At 50.5% G+C, this 15,256-nt stretch overlaps 5 protein-coding genes across 5 annotated transcripts; 3 read left to right on the top strand and 2 right to left on the bottom strand.

Moving 5' to 3' along the window:
- Nucleotides 1–2,303: 2,303 nt before the first annotated feature.
- On the top strand, nt 2,304–3,317 carry TGAM01_v200579 (hypothetical protein; the record flags this gene model as incomplete). The annotated part of the gene is made up of 1 exon (XM_018808188.1): nt 2,304–3,317. One exon carries the CDS (start codon nt 2,304–2,306, stop codon nt 3,315–3,317), a length of 1,014 nt encoding a protein of 337 aa, XP_018658588.1.
- A 496-nt stretch (nt 3,318–3,813) lies between these two features.
- TGAM01_v200578 (centromere/microtubule-binding protein cbf5) lies at nt 3,814–5,020 on the bottom strand (the record flags this gene model as incomplete). The annotated part of the gene is made up of 3 exons (XM_018808187.1): nt 3,814–4,275; nt 4,619–4,895; nt 4,971–5,020. The coding sequence occupies 3 exons, from the start codon at nt 5,018–5,020 to the stop codon at nt 3,814–3,816; spliced, it is 789 nt and encodes a 262-aa protein (XP_018658587.1).
- A 1,157-nt stretch (nt 5,021–6,177) lies between these two features.
- TGAM01_v200577 (hypothetical protein) lies at nt 6,178–6,627 on the top strand (the record flags this gene model as incomplete). Its single annotated transcript, XM_024548583.1, has 3 exons — nt 6,178–6,350; nt 6,416–6,538; nt 6,588–6,627. The coding sequence occupies 3 exons, from the start codon at nt 6,178–6,180 to the stop codon at nt 6,625–6,627; spliced, it is 336 nt and encodes a 111-aa protein (XP_024406594.1).
- A 117-nt stretch (nt 6,628–6,744) lies between these two features.
- Nucleotides 6,745–7,954, bottom strand: TGAM01_v200576 (replication factor C subunit 4; the record flags this gene model as incomplete). Its single annotated transcript, XM_018808185.1, has 3 exons — nt 6,745–7,493; nt 7,558–7,778; nt 7,851–7,954. The coding sequence occupies 3 exons, from the start codon at nt 7,952–7,954 to the stop codon at nt 6,745–6,747; spliced, it is 1,074 nt and encodes a 357-aa protein (XP_018658585.1).
- Nucleotides 7,955–8,372: 418 nt separating this feature from the next.
- TGAM01_v200575 (hypothetical protein) lies at nt 8,373–12,186 on the top strand (the record flags this gene model as incomplete). Its single annotated transcript, XM_024548582.1, has 7 exons — nt 8,373–8,408; nt 8,475–9,002; nt 9,623–9,886; nt 9,955–10,122; nt 10,344–11,709; nt 11,789–11,949; nt 12,031–12,186. 7 exons carry the CDS (start codon nt 8,373–8,375, stop codon nt 12,184–12,186), a joined length of 2,679 nt encoding a protein of 892 aa, XP_024406593.1.
- Between the last annotated feature and the right edge of the window lie 3,070 nt (nt 12,187–15,256).

The following is a 15,256-nucleotide window of genomic DNA, read 5'->3' as shown; positions in this document are numbered from 1 at the left end:
ACCTTACTCAAACATCCACGCGGGATGTCTCTCTACGCAAAACAAAAAAAAGATGGCACGAGATGCAAAGTAGCACATGTCAATCTCCAATGTCACCCACCAGCCTAGCAATCTCTCAACCCGAAACCGCGCACTTGTCCTGCAAGAGTCCAAAAAGGCCGATTCGTGAGAAGCCCGCCATCGCGGCTATCGGAAGGCTGCTTAGCGCGGATTATGACAAGTGACCGGGTTCTCGTGCAAGACGAACCGGAGGGGGGGATGACAAGCATCCTGGATATCGCTACTGCTAGTACTGCTACCCAGTAAGATTACAACAACCTGCTATCGGTCTTTCTCGGCCGGGAAGGAAAAGTAGATCAATAAGCTCTGCTTCATCATTGTTCAAAACCGCTCACCCTAGTCCAAGAGGAGAAAGAATGAAAAGAAAGAGAACAAGTTTTGGGGGCCACGGGATCGTCGACGGGCATCTTCCCCTTGCCGTGTCTTCTTAGCTTCAAAAGTCTCTACCCCTTCACTATCTTCATCTCTCTTTCTCTGTGGTTTGCAAGGTTCGCCATCCCCCGCAGACGGGATGATGCCCGGGGCCCATTCAACCAATTACAAAGCTCAACCGTACTCGCAAAAGTGCGCGTCTGTCTCTCTCTCTCTGCCGGCCCATGATAATCAACAGGGATAATCAATAATGAAAAGAGGCAGAAAAGAGAAGGTGGGTTCAGGTTGCAGTCAAGCCGTGCCGCGGTCATCCGCCCGCTTAGACGCAATACACACGAGTCAAAGTGGGTTAATTTGTCTCTCTCTCTCTTTTTTCTTTATACGTGAGACAGCACCAAATCAAATTGACCTCCGCTTCAAAAGATCACTGTCAACCAGGTAGGGTTGCATTCTGCGCGGGTCGTCGTCAAAAAGTGGCGAAAAGACTCATCTTTCCAGCCACTCACGTCTCTATCGCTTGACGTTTCTCTCTTGAAGCGCGGAAAACGGCGAGAGAGAAAAAAGAGGAGCCCCCCTGTTCGTCGTCCACACCCTTGATATCAGGCCATTCAGACGTTACACAGCGGCTTGGGGCTCCATCTCCGCGGCATCTTCTTTCGTCCAAGTGCGCAGCTTTGTTCTCTTTGCCCGCGCGTCTATGCCGCTGCTGATTGGATCGGCCGCCAAATACGAGCAGGGGGACGAGTTGTGGCGTCTAAAGGCACCATTCAAGGCCCTTGTTCTTGTTCTGTTCTGCCTGAAGCCCCCTCGTCAAGCTGGTGGAGAGAAAAGAAGCCTCGCTCAGCCGAGCCGCGATCTGGGCCGCCTCTTGTTTCGTTTCGTTTTTTTCTTCTCTGACAGCTGCCTCTATGCATCATAGCGTGCTGGTACCAGCAGCAGCACGGGCCAGGCATCATCACGGCTTCGACTCCCGTAGGACTTTGTCGTGTCTCTTGTCCCACTCACACCTGAAAGGGCCTTGCTCTGAGTCCTTGGTGTCCTGGGCTGGCTGATCTCCCGCTAGATCCCTCTTGCGTTTCTGCCTGCAAAAGCCGTGCTGGCCGTTCTGTTTGGCTGGGAAGAGTCCTCACAGCCCTACGTCGTACGGCAGACAGCAGCGTCATGAGTCGGGAGCGTCTCGACGAATAGCATCGCCATGATGGCATATTAAGCAGCCCAGAGCTCTTTCACGCTTACACCCCCCCATCCCCAGCTTGGCCTCGGCCTCTACTTCGAATACGCCTCATGGTTCCTCGGGGGCCCGAAAGGCGTCGGATTGCGTGCATGTGTCCGCTGCCCACCATGAGCGTAGCATCCATCGGCAGCAAAGTCCGCGCCATAGCCTCGTTTCTGCGTAGGCCTCTGCCGGCCCCCTGCTGCTGCTGGCAAGAGCCCCATATCTACATGTACATGGCCTGTAGCCTATCTGTACATGCAGTGTTGACGTTGGAACCAACACAGCGTGGTGCCGATGCCCTAATTGGGATGTATATCTGATTTGTGTTCTCTTGAAGTGGCGTTGCTCGTTGTTGCTGGCATTAGTATTAGTAGTCATATAACTGTTGCCGGCCCTTCCCACCGGCCGGCTCCTAGAGACTGCGTCTCCTACCCAGATAGTCACCTGTCTCGTCGCCTGTCTCGAGTAGGGTTGATCAGCTCAACTGTTGTAAGGATCTTTCTACTTGCCAGTGTCATGTCCTCCCGGAAGTGGTGATTGATACTAGCAAAAGATTGATCTGATCCTACAGTGAGCAGGCCTTCCCAGTAATAGACTCGTGTTAAACTCCCTTGTATATCTTCCCATCTTCCGTCAGTCGTACGCAGAGCCCAGCATGATCTCTTCATTACATCTCCTCCTATTGGCTCTGGCCAGCTGCCAGACTACTCAAGCTTTCATGGCCTCTCCAAGAGATGGCACCAGCGACGCCGATTCCACTTCATCCAAAAGCCTCTCTACATCCGCCATCATCGGCATCATTGTTGGCATTGTCATCATCTTCGCACTCGCCACTGTCTTATTCGCCGTCTATTTTGCTCGCCAGAGGAACGCCCCTCCTCCCTTTTACGAGCAACGCTACTATTATAGACAAGACATTGAGGCGTCTCCCAAAACTATGGTTGAGCCTTGGGTATATGTGGCCCACCAGTCTCATTACCCAGAGGTCTCCAGAGACGGCTCTGTTGGGACAAATGGCGAGTTTTACAACCACATGGAGAATGCTGCTCGTTCAGGCCACATACAGCTCACTCATGATCCGAGATCTGTCATCCATGGCCCCGATAACGCCATGCCTGCTCATCACGCCTATGACCCGAATGCCGTCTCCAAGCAAGCCAGAGACGCAATCTCAAGCCATTCTCTGCCGACTCCTCAGCCAATACACAAACGCAGGCCAGGCACTCCCGACTCGTTCATCATCCGAGCCTATAAATCCGCCGTAGAGAACGCTTCTCGGCCATCTGAGCCGCAGCCACTCCCTACACCAGGGCAGTCTGTGTTATCATCTCCATCTGAGCCCAGCTCTTCGCCAACATTGGTTGGATCTTCGTCCCGATGGTCCAGACTTTCTTCGCTCTCTTTGCCCAAGCTATATATTCCAAAGAAAGCTCCACCGCCGAGTCTCGTGCTTCAGCCCCTGGCTACAAGACCTGGAGACGCTGCAGATCATCAGCTGCACATCACACCTCCTCTCTTGAGCGATCCTCGGTTCATTGATAGGCCACTCGGCGCGGGCGTCGTTGTCCTCGAGCGAAACCGTCCAGCTACTCCGAACGACAGCGAGAAGTATTCTGCCTATAAGGATGTGCCATTAGCCAGCGGGAAGAGCATATTGTACGGGATGTGAATAGTGGACGCTGGGATGCTACCAAGATTACACTCTTTTTGCGCTGTCTTTTTTTATGTTTCCTTTGTCTTTTATTCTCTCTTGAGATTTACGTATTTGGGAGGCCAAGCGATGTAAAGTTCTTGAATGCTTTATTCAAGCTGTGATGGGATCTGGAGTGATCTGGTATGGTGGCTTTGTCTGTTTCAGGGGCGTTCGGTTTGTGCAAGGTATTTAGCCGCAAGGAAACGGCTGTCAATCATTTATACCCTGGGATATCTACCGAGGCGTTCTGGTTAGAATACATATAATTCATATCCACAAGATGTAATAACTTGATACTTTCATTGAGCATTCCGCGATGCAGCCGTCGTGGCTACTATAGCCTAGGTCCAGTGATTAGAATGAGCTTACTACATCGACAAAAACATGTATACTATCACGAAACATTTACTTGGAGTGTAGCAATAAAATTCAATTGTTCAACTTCTCAGTTTGATTAAAACTATGCTATGAATTAGCCCAGGCGGTGCCCTGGTCCTCTGGTGCGCCATGAGTCTGGTAATGGTCCACGTGAAGCACCACTGCTTGCACCGCTACTTGGGGCGGACGTCGTATTCAATCCTCTGCCCCCAGCAGATGGTTGCGGCGCAGGTGTTACTCCATTCACTGCAGACCGAATAAACGCAGGAGTCTCAAGCCAGTTCCGACCGCCGGCAACGTCAGGCCAGATTTTGGTCAGAAACAGATACAAATGCGCCGCGGCAAGCCCCTGAAGCTGCAGGAGCACAATACCAATGCCACCGGGGAAGAAAAGATTGATGGCCATCATGGCAAATGGAACGAGCTGAGACGGGATGCTAACGAACATATAGTTTGTTGTCTGGCCGCGTTGCTCTTGAGTTACGGTATACGCCATGGCGAGGAGGAGCGCCTGCGTCATTACTCCATACCCGAAACCCAATAGATGATTGAGTATCTGAAGCATGGGTCAGCCTCAATCAATATCGGGGTGGTTTAAGAGGATATTTGGGAAAAGCAGGCACGAGTGTCATCAAGATGAGGAAATGTAGGGAGCATATCAAGGCACCCGAGTGAATGGATTCACACGGGTTATAGATTACGGCATCCCACCATGCCCACACCGCAAGCCGTCCTAATGCGAATGAGGTGGATCGACTCGCAGTGCAGGGGTAATCTCCCTCAATTCCAGGAACCGTGATAGCAGTAGAAGCATCGCACTATCCGGGCAGATATTTTGAGGGGTTTTCATATATAGGGTACACGGGAGAGCACAGAAGAGGTTGAACTAAAAGACCTACCAGAATTGTTCCGCACACAAATGTCAGATACCAGACAAGATCTTCTCGTCTCGACAATCGCGGATGACCTTTTTCCAGTTGACTCATGTACATGTACATGTGGAAAGTGTCAAAGAGAACACCCAGATTTGGGAAGGTGATCAGGAAGCATGTTACAAGGCGCCATACTTGCGGGGGAATCCGCGCCAAGTAGTGGAAGTCATAGAGGAAGAGGTCCCCGGCAAGCATTCCCATGTGCACGGCGACAGACAGGCCAAAGGTAACAGTGGCAGCAGTTCTAAACAGAGGAGGCCAGTCAGTATGAGAATCTTCAAACCCTGTTATCTAAAGAGCGTTTGAATGGTATCCTTACCTAGCAATTGGCGGCGCCCGCCAGTACGCGTCCAGAGAAAGCTCAGCCATTGTATGCAACTATGCTCAACAAAAGGCAAGAAATCCCAGAGTGCATACGCAAAGGAGAGAGGAGGTACAGAGACCAAAGCGCTCGGCAGTTTATAAACAGGAAAGCATAGACTTGGCAGCTCCAGGCAACAATGGAGGCGCAATCATTGCTAGACTTTGCCGTGTCGAGCTTTTTTTTTTTTGTCTGCCTGTTGATGCAGAACGAAAAGAAATTGTGTCCTGAAGGGCTTTTGTCATCAGAGCTTTGACCGCGTCTGGTTAGATGCATATACTGCTTAGTAAGTTGTGTACCTGCAGGTCTGTACCCCACAGCTGAAGAGATAAAAGGCGAACAGTTGAAATCGGTTTGGTTCCACGATCCACCCGTTCAAGACCATTCGATTGCGGATTGAGAGGTAGAGGTACCGGAGGCCCGCACTTGCCGCATCATGCCGCACGTAGAATTGGACCAGAAGCGAGAAATTATCCGTGTTTGTGGTTCGACTAGTAGTGCTTGTGAGGAGATTAAGCGAATTGATTTGCCCTGATTTGACTTTCGGATGTTTTTGAGATGTGTGTATCATGTCAAATAGAAACTCTGATATATATATTTGACTTAAGATGGGAGTGCAGGTATATCAGGTTGGTAGGTAGGTAGGTAGGTAGTAGCGAGTTTATATTAGCGGCAGAGGCTGAATAGCGCAAGTTAGATGAGAGTTTCACTGTAAATCACCGCCAGCCTACGACTTTAGTCCCGTTGCATGCATCACCCATTATACACTTCACATAGAAAAAGACATGGAAGACTACTGTGATATTTTCGCCTTTTATTACCCATTAAAAATCGGGCGCACAGATTAATCGTACGAGGCAGGCAAAGCCATGTGGGGAAGCTCATAAAATGCTTAGCTGCTACCCTGAAGCTTTTTAATGACGTACCAATATTTCCCGAACTGTCAGCCATCCGAGATCTCACGCCGTCGATTTCGATGTAAACTTTGCTTTATCCCAGAGCGCATCTTCATATCAAGAGCTCCTCGTATATTAAAGATTGGCATTCTACCGTCCTCTACCCCCCCTTTCTACTGTCCCAGCTTAAGCCTCGACACCCAAAACGTCATTCAACCTGCCTCTTGTCTCATAGACTCACTCAAAAGATGTCTCCCCCTCCAAATAAGATGATCGCGCCTCACGATCCGTTAAAGAGCGGCGAGGCACAAAACGCCGGATGGGAAGCCGGCAAAGGAGGACTCATAGGAGCTGCTAAATGGGGTGTTGGAGCGGCAATTGTGGGAGCCTTGGCCCATCTCAGGTCGCCGCTCTATCGGAGAATGACCGTCCAGTTCAAAGTGTAAGTACATCAGGGATGAATATGCTTGCTACATCACTACATAAGCTTACTTATGTACCGAATAGCTACGTTCAGATATCAGCCATGACTCTAGGAGGCATGATTGCAGCAGACCAGCGCCTGAGAGATTATGAAGCTGAGATGAGAGCTCAAAGAAGGTGGCTTAAAGAGAAAGCAAAATGGGACAGGTATGAGCAAGAAGTTGCACATAACAATGGAAAGTAAAACGACGAACAGTTATTTTGCCCGTAAAGCCCCTCAAGGTCATGTGTCTTGATCATGTACATAGCATCATTTGATGATACCCAATTACCTCACATTGTATAGCATCTCCCCAGCTCCAACGCCGAAAAAAATCACATTCGCTGCCTGTATTCCGTCATTATCTTCTATCCTATTTTGACACCAGTTTAAATCTTTTGGGATCCATGTTCAGTTTACATAGCCGGGCAACACACCCTGATAGCTGGAGTAATGTCTGAACGCCTTCTAGAATCTTCATATGCGTGAAGCCAATCTCCTTGATAAACTCCAGCTTTGAGTGTTCGCTCAGCGTCGGCATTGTCTTTGTGACTTTGAACATTGTGCTGATAATATCGTGGCTCGAGTATCCCAAGTCCCACAGCTCTCGGAGGGTATCCAGAGCCGAGTCGACGTTTCCCTCGTAGCAAGCCTTCAACATGGCTTGCACCTTGATCGGATGCGGTGAATCGACCACCTTGAAGACATTGTCTCCTGAGACGAAGCCGAAACCAGCCCACGTCGACTGCAAGTTATTGATCGCCTGTCGCATATCTCCCTCTGCGCTAAATACCAAGGCAGCCAAGCCGTCATCGCTGTATTCGACCTTTTCCGCCTCGATGATCTGCATCAATCGCTTGACGACTTGTTCGTCGGTCAACTTGGCATATCGAAGGATTGCGCATCGTGACTGTAGCGGTTCGATGATCTTATTTGACTGGTTGCAAGCGAATGCAAATCTGGTGGTGTTGGAGTAGATTTCCATGGTTCTTCGAAGAGCCTGCTGGGCACCGGAGGTCATGCTATCGGCTTCGTCGAGGATAACTAGCTTATGTCTGCCAGCAGGTAGTGTGACCTTCTTTTGCGCAAACCCTTTTATTCTGTTTCGAACAACGTCAATACCTATGCGAGCAGGTTAGCAAAGATGATTTATTGACACTCAATCGGAAACCGGAAGCCATTTTACCTCGTTCATCACTGGCATTGAGTTCCAGGACAGCCTCTTTGTACGATTCCCCCAGTAGCTGGCGGGCAAGGCAGAGAACGCTGGTTGTCTTTCCGATACCAGGCATGCCCGAAATGATGACATGAGGCATGTTTCCTTCTTTTGCTATAATCTTCAATCGCTCAATAGTCTCCGTGTTGCCGACGACATCGTCCAAGAACACCGGACGGTACTTTTCCACCCTTGAAGTAGCCCGTTAATACCTGGACAGAAGCTATCGCAGCACGCTTGGAGGGGTTGAATCTTGGACGTACCATGGCAGCTCATAGTTGGGCGATCCATTGGAAGATGCCGCAAGGACTGCCTTTGACGTGGCATTGGAGGACTCGCCCTTTTCTTCAGGCTTTGCGGCAGGCATTTTTCGCTTGGGGATTTGGGAGCGATGAAATAATCACTTTACGCGATCTGGAGGGACGCGTCGAGATCGCTAGAGTTAGCAGGCTGGTGCTACATCTTTTAGTGGAATTGACTGCCTGCAGCACGTACAAAAGGGTACCTCCCATGTACCGCTAAGATGGACTAGAAGTGGCCCGTGCACCGCCGCCACCAGCGAACAGGTGCTGCAGCAAATCTTATCTATCCGAACTTTTTTTTTGGTCTTATCGCCATATTCCAGCAGCAGAAACGAAGTCGAAGCCTTTGGCAGCCAAGCTCACTTTCACTCAGGTTGTCGCGCCTACAATAGTCTCTTGTTCGAATTCTACGTAATTTCCGAGGAATTATTTTCTAAAGCAGCCAATCATCTTCAACAACTTAACGACTCCAACACCGCAATCATGGGTGTTGCGAAGAAGACTAGAAAGTTCGGACAGGTTCGTCACTTCCCTTGAAGGGAACCAATTGCATTCACCGGCAAAACACTGACTTTTCGACATCAGGTCAAACGAGTTATCGGACTCAAGGACACCCGCCTCAAGGAAAACCGACTAAAGGAAGAACTCAAGCAGAAGGAGAAGGAAGCCAAGAGGACAGTCGGAGGCGAGCTCGTCAAAGAAGCTGCCCAGCTGCCCAGCAACATGTTCTTCCTCCACAACGAGGCTCTGGTTCCGCCGTATAACGTCCTTTGCGATACAAACTTTCTCAGTCACACCGTCCAGAGGAAACTATCATTGCTGGACAACATGATGGATTGTCTCTATGCGAAGTGCAACCCCATCATCACCTCATGCGTCATGGCCGAACTCGAGAAACTGGGCTCAAAATACAGACTGGCGCTGAGGATAGCCAGAGACGAAAGATGGCAGCGGATAGAGTGCGACCACAAGGGTACCTATGCCGATGACTGCATCGTGGACCGAGTGAGCAAGAACAGGATATATATCGTGGGAACCAACGACAAGGCCCTGAAGCAGAGACTACGAAAGATCCCCGGTGTTCCGATCATGAGCGTTGCAAGGGGCAAATATGTAATAGAACGGTTGCCGGGAGCGCTGCCTACATGATGCAAAATCTAGGGGTTTGCGGTTTCAGTTGTTGATGCGTTTTTCTAGTCTTCCTCTCTTCGTGTCTTTTCGCCGCCGTCTTACACTTTGTATAACTTCTCGCGACTGGAGTTAGCGCAAGTCCGAGCAAAGTAAAAAGTATGCCGCTTAGGTAATATACGGGCATAGCCTTTGTTGTGAATAGATTTAATAGTATTCGTGGTCTCCGAGAGTTGACTGCGGTTCTTGTAATAAACTTCTTAAACGGCTAGCTGTTGCGCATTTGGCTTGCGGCTAGTTGTGTTATGCATATATACCTGCCTAGCCGGAAAACTGTTTGTGGCGTGTAGAGTTTCCGAGATCCTGTTCCGTCCGCATGTCAGCGCAGCTTAACACCATTGCCACCAGACTCATTGAATTACAAGAGTGAAGCAGCAACGCTGAGAGAAAACCTACACTAATTGTGATAACGCATAAAAATGGATTTGGACGCGGCTTCGAGGAACGCGGCGGCCATCTCAAAGAAGCGCACGCGGATTTTGCTCTCGTGCGCACCATGTCGAAACTCCAAGCTCAAGTGTGACCGCGGGCAACCATGCGGGCAGTGCGCAAAAAAGGGCCGGCTGGATCTGTGTGTTTATGCGCCAAAGCCGGAAAAGAAGAGGCCGGCAGCAAAAGGCGTTGCGGCCCGACTCAAGAGGCTGGAGGGCATGGTCCGAGAGATGATGGACGATGAGGGCGGTCCCAAGCCTCAAACGACTCAAGATGCGGGCGAGCCTGTTGCGCCGCAGGTGAAGGGGCAGGTCATTCACGGAGATCATGCGACGACGTATATAGGCGCGACTCACTGTTTGGCGATGCTCGAAGATGTGAGTGATACAAGATGACTGCTGATGGTTGATGGAGCATTGTGAATGAGACACTAACTATTGTGCAGATTGAAGATATTAAAGCGTATTTTGACGACCCCGGCAGTTCGGAAGAGGAGTTCGGGCCGGGCGACGAGCTGGAAGGGCCAGAGATGCTTTTGCACTCTAGAGGAGCGCCGAGCAATCGTCAAGAGCTTCTCGCTCAGCTACCCGAACGGCATGTGGTTGATCGGCTGGTAACGCGATATTTTTCATCCAAAAGCCCATCTCAACGTCAGTATCTTGTCTTCCGCTCCGTCTTTACGTCGAGTCTATGGGAAATTTTCTTTCTTAGAGGCTGACTTATGAGATGCAGATATCGTTCACCGTCCGACATTTACAAGAGAAGTAAGTTGATCCAAAAGAGCTTCACGTCAACCGAGAAGTATAATCGTTTCTAATCAAAGATGTGATCCAGTACGTGCAATTCTGGCAAAACCCCGACCAAGTCTCGCTTCACTGGATAGCCCTCCTATTTGCGGTCCTCACCATGGGCGTGTTTTTCAACAACTTTTCCGCTCCTGACGAAGTCGAAGGGGATTCTCCAATCTCTATAAAGGACAGAATCAGACAGTACCGCTCAGCCGCGGGATGGGCGTTGATATCGGGCAAATACTCTCAGCCAACGGCCGTGACAATCCCTGCCTTTATTCTCTACGTCGAGGCCGACTTTGTCCTCAATCGGGCGGCTCAGATGAACTGCTACATCCTGTCTGGCGTCTGCCTGCGGCTGATGCTCAAGATGGGCTTCCACCGAGACCCGTCCCACCTCGCCAACATCTCCCCCTTTGAAGGTGAGATGCGGCGGAGACAGTGGAACATGGCTGCCCAGATCGACCTCCTCGTCTCGTTTCACATGGGCCTGCCGAGCATGCTTGGTGGGATCGAGGCCGACACAGATTTGCCTCGCAACCTAGAGGACGACGACTTTGACGACAGCTGCAAGGAGCTACCGGCACCACGACCCGACTCAGTCTACTCAACCATGACTTATGCTATCCACAAGTCGAGGCTCCTCCGGGTATTCAGAAAAATCGCCCAGCAAGCCCATTCACTAACGCCGCCGAGCTACAGCGAAGTGCTACAACTGGACAACCTCCTCAAGGAAGCCTGGAACAGCGTCCCGTCATTCATGTACGTCAAGCCACTGGAAGAGTGCATCGGCGAGGAGCCCCACCAGATCATCCAGCGATACGGACTCGCCTCTCTATACCACAAGAGCCGCTGCGTTCTGCATCGCCGCTATCTCGCAGAAGCCGTGCCAAAGCCCGAGCACGACTACTCGCGGAACCAATGCCTGGATGCCGCAACAACGCTACTGGGCTTTCAGTATTCCTCTTGGTTGGGAACCAGGCCTGGAAACGTCCTCGGCCGCTCTGGGTGGTTCATGACCTCGCTTGCGGTGCATGACTTTATGCTAGCAGCCATGATGTTGTATCTCACCATTCAAAACGAAAGCTATTCGGACGATGGCAGTGGCTTCGGCACGGCGGGCAGACAGAGGGAATCGCCGACCAAGGACGAGCTGATTGACATGATTCAACGATCGTATGACATTAGCCGCCAAGTATTTAACAAACTGACGGATCTTAAGAAAACTGCGGATACGTTAGCCGTCATGCTGGCTAAAGTTGGAAGACCAGTTGACAGCAACTTCCCTGCACCATCAAGTAATCACCCAAGCGGAGGAGACTCGTCACGGTCAGCATCCAGCCAAGCAATATCATCATCTCTGGACGTAACTGGAAATATGTCTGATTATGCAACCACCAGTGGATTCGAAGGTTCGTATTTCATCATTGAAACCCAGGAAGCAAAAAGAACGCAAAACAAGTTATTAGATACTAACAAGGGGACATCTAGATTCCGCTTCAAGCTCTGGACCAACACCGTTCTCCCAAGGACACCCAGCCACCACTGCCGCCAATACGTCAACCATTCTCAGTAACAGCAATGCGCCAATGGCGCCTAATGTCGACCAATTTGATATGTCGTGGATGTTGTCTGCGAATAACGTAGACTGGGTAAGCTTCCGCCCCCAAAACAGTTCGCGTTCGAGTGGACTACGTGCAGCCTAGTTCAGCAAACTAACCCGTTGATACCAGAGACATCTTGATGCTTCCCTCGCCCAAAATGTGGTGGGCGACTCGGGATCCGGCGCTGCTCAGTCGTGGGCGGAGAGGCTGCAGCTTGATGATGTGGATATGATCACCACTGATCTTTGGAGCATGCCTTCAGGAGGGCGAAGCCAAGGAATCTAACAGCATGGGGGAAAAAGGCATACTATAATGACATGTTAATAATTATGACGAACCAAGGCGCTCGCTGCTACGATATTTCCTCAAAGGGATGATATTTGGATACTTATTAGTAATGAGGATGTAACTGAAGCACCATTACGCGAGTTTTAATTACCTACCAGCGCCCAGTGTCAATGATGATATAGCAACAACAACTAGCTGTAAACCAATATGCCTAGATACCTATCGGATCGGCGTCATTCATTCAAAAGGATGCGATTGCCTAATCTGTACATTGTAATATGCACCATGCCATAGCCAATGGTGAGAGTCGTCTATGGATGGCTGCAAATACAAAACTCACGGCCAAATGCTACACCACTCAGTGTGCCAACTTCTCCACAGCCTGGCTGCCCATTGGGATGGCAGGAACCGGGAAAAGCCACTTGGGATGCTACACCAGAAGGGGCTGGAGGGCGTTTTTCAAATATCCGTAGATAGCACCGTGCCATTAGAACGGAAAGGGAATACTGATACGGGTAGGAGTGACGTGGATGGGGAGAATCCTGGGGGTGCTAAAGAAATTAAACTCGAAAGCCAAGTAAGGCAAAGAGCCAGCCGTTCGCAGAGAGTTTACGGAAAGGCACCACGGTTCGTTCATAGCAGCCCTTCGACATTCTAGCCATCGCAGGGAATATTTCTCACTCTAATTTCATACAACGTCCTGTAATGGCCCTCAAATGAATCAAGGTTGATGACGACACGGGGTGATGGCAAATAAGTCACGCAGCACGGAGTTTTGCGACCGCATAGACAATAATTTCACCGTGATAGGGACCGAAACACAGTGAGGTTTGCAGCGCACGCGAGCTAATGCATGATATAGGCCGAGTCGCAGTTGCATACCCCCCCTTTTGCTCCTCGTGTTGTAGGTGCTTGTACTCTGTACATGTGCCTCTTCGTCCGGAAGCTCGCTTGACAGATCGACAATGTGGTTGTACAAGCATGCCTGGGGCGTCGTATGAGTGAACCTTTGCGCCAGAGCTGAGGCTTACCGTGTCCTGTACGACCCCAAGGCTGCAGTCAGTTGTTTGCTGTCTTTGCGTGAGACGGCACCAACGAAGCTCACGAGGACAGAAACTGAGCTAGCAAGTAGATGGAGCAGTGACATGAACAATGCCCTGCATAGAGAGGCGGGGAAACATAAACGAGAAACATGTAGGAGGTTGACCATCGGTTAGATGCTCTTGAGATCTGAGACAAGTGAAGACAACAGACAGCCCTTGTCACACATCTGCCTGCAGATGCAAGTGGTGCTTGCCGACTCCTGCTTCAGCGCTAAATGACAAAACTCCATTTTTGAAAAGAAGTTCCAAAACGCGATAGTGGCGGGAGGACGACGGCTTAGCATTTAGAATTGGTGCTTATGGGGTCGCCGCGTTAACGGCGTGGTTGCGGCATGTCGGAACGCAGCATCGTCTAAATGAACGTAGCCACTTAGCAGCCCATGACGAATGGGACCACACGAAATTGATGGAAGAGCAGAGAAGACACAGACGATTGGCTGTGTGTATTCTGCCTGCAACAATCACAACCAGTACGTACACGGACAAGCGTCAACGGCGCGCAGAGCTTCTGTCGTCACGTTACGGAGCACAGTATTCTGTACGGAGCACTTAGAAGAGCACCTAGACACCCAAAAGAGAGCGAGCGGCAAAACCAGAGCAACTGATAAGAACGGAGAGCAAAAAAAAAAAATTATCAACGAGTCTGGTGACTAGCCAGCACCCATGGGGCTCTGGATTGATCGATGGCGGTCCAGGCCGGTAGTGAGAAAAAAATTTCAAAGATGGACCAACAGTAATCTCGCGATCTTGAAGCACTGGAGGATATGAGCAATGGAATGAGGTTAAGGAAATCATCTGACTGGAGAACCGGGGCAAAAATTTACCTAATCCCAACTGCTGCCGCTGCAGGGGCACTGCGTCTTTCGAAAGGCCCTGGCTGGCTGGCCTTGTCGGACCTGGGACGTGGGAACGTGGGAAGAATCGCTAGAGAAGGCTAATGCAAATAGGCCGAACGCCGGAAAGGCGGGAGAAGCCCACATGGCGGTCATATTATCCCCAGTGATTCGAGCATGACCGAGATGCGACGTAGGAAAGAATTTTCTTTGAGGAAATTCCCCTCCAGACCCTTTTTCTCTCGTGGCGGCTCTTACTCGTACTAGCATCGCGTTCCGTAGCTGATCTTTCCCCCGTTCACTCTTAAGAGCCAATGGATAGATAGCGTTTTTGTTATCTCGCAGCCGCATAATCCAAACCTTTTTTTTCCCTTGCGATTTGGTCCGATGCCGCAATTCAACATCGGTATTGTCTCAACAGCATGGCAAAGGACAAGCTGCCGTAGTTGGACAGGGCGCACCGTATTGCGTCCAAGGCCACATGCACGGAGTACCTTCTTCGAGCCAGGACTTATAGTGTTGTAATACCTACAGGTACCCAGTAGCGGTGCTCGTATATCGTTCCGGCTCTGGGCTAATATGAACATGTATGAGCCACGATGGCTGCTCCATAGCGAAGAGCGCGTGACAAGCAATCTGGGGCTTCAAGCCCTGCGCTCTATGCTTATGTCGGTACTCAGAACGTATATCTCCATCCAGGCACTCGTCCACGTTGCTCAGGAGTCAAGTTTTATTAGGCTGATGCTGCGTGTCTCCAATATGGAGAACTTGTGTTCGGTAAGGGCAGGTCATCTAGCATCGCGCAGTACTATTGCTAGTAATATGGGGGCGGCGTGTAATTCGAACGTCTGCTGACCTCTGGTCTCTCTTCCGATGCCACAGTGCACTCGTAACCGACATCAGGATGAGTGTTGCTAGCACGGAGTAGCTTCAGGTTGTTGCATACCTGCCTAGTCCACATACCGGAGGGGAGTGTCTAATAGCATGGAGTAATATGTACTTGGTGCAGATAGTGAATCGCGCTGGAAGGCAGCGCCTCTGTGAGCCTTGGCGCCTCTTCCGCGGAGTTGCGTCGAGCCAAGAGACCAAACAAGAAAATCCTAGAGAGGGCGATTGTTTAGCGACGCCGCC

This window comes from Trichoderma gamsii (genome assembly GCF_001481775.2).
Source record: "Trichoderma gamsii strain T6085 chromosome Unknown Scaffold_2.2, whole genome shotgun sequence".
Lineage (NCBI taxonomy): Eukaryota > Fungi > Ascomycota > Sordariomycetes > Hypocreales > Hypocreaceae > Trichoderma > Trichoderma gamsii.
The sequence above is the reverse complement of the archived record's forward strand: the minus strand, read 5'-3'. Positions and strand labels throughout refer to the sequence as shown.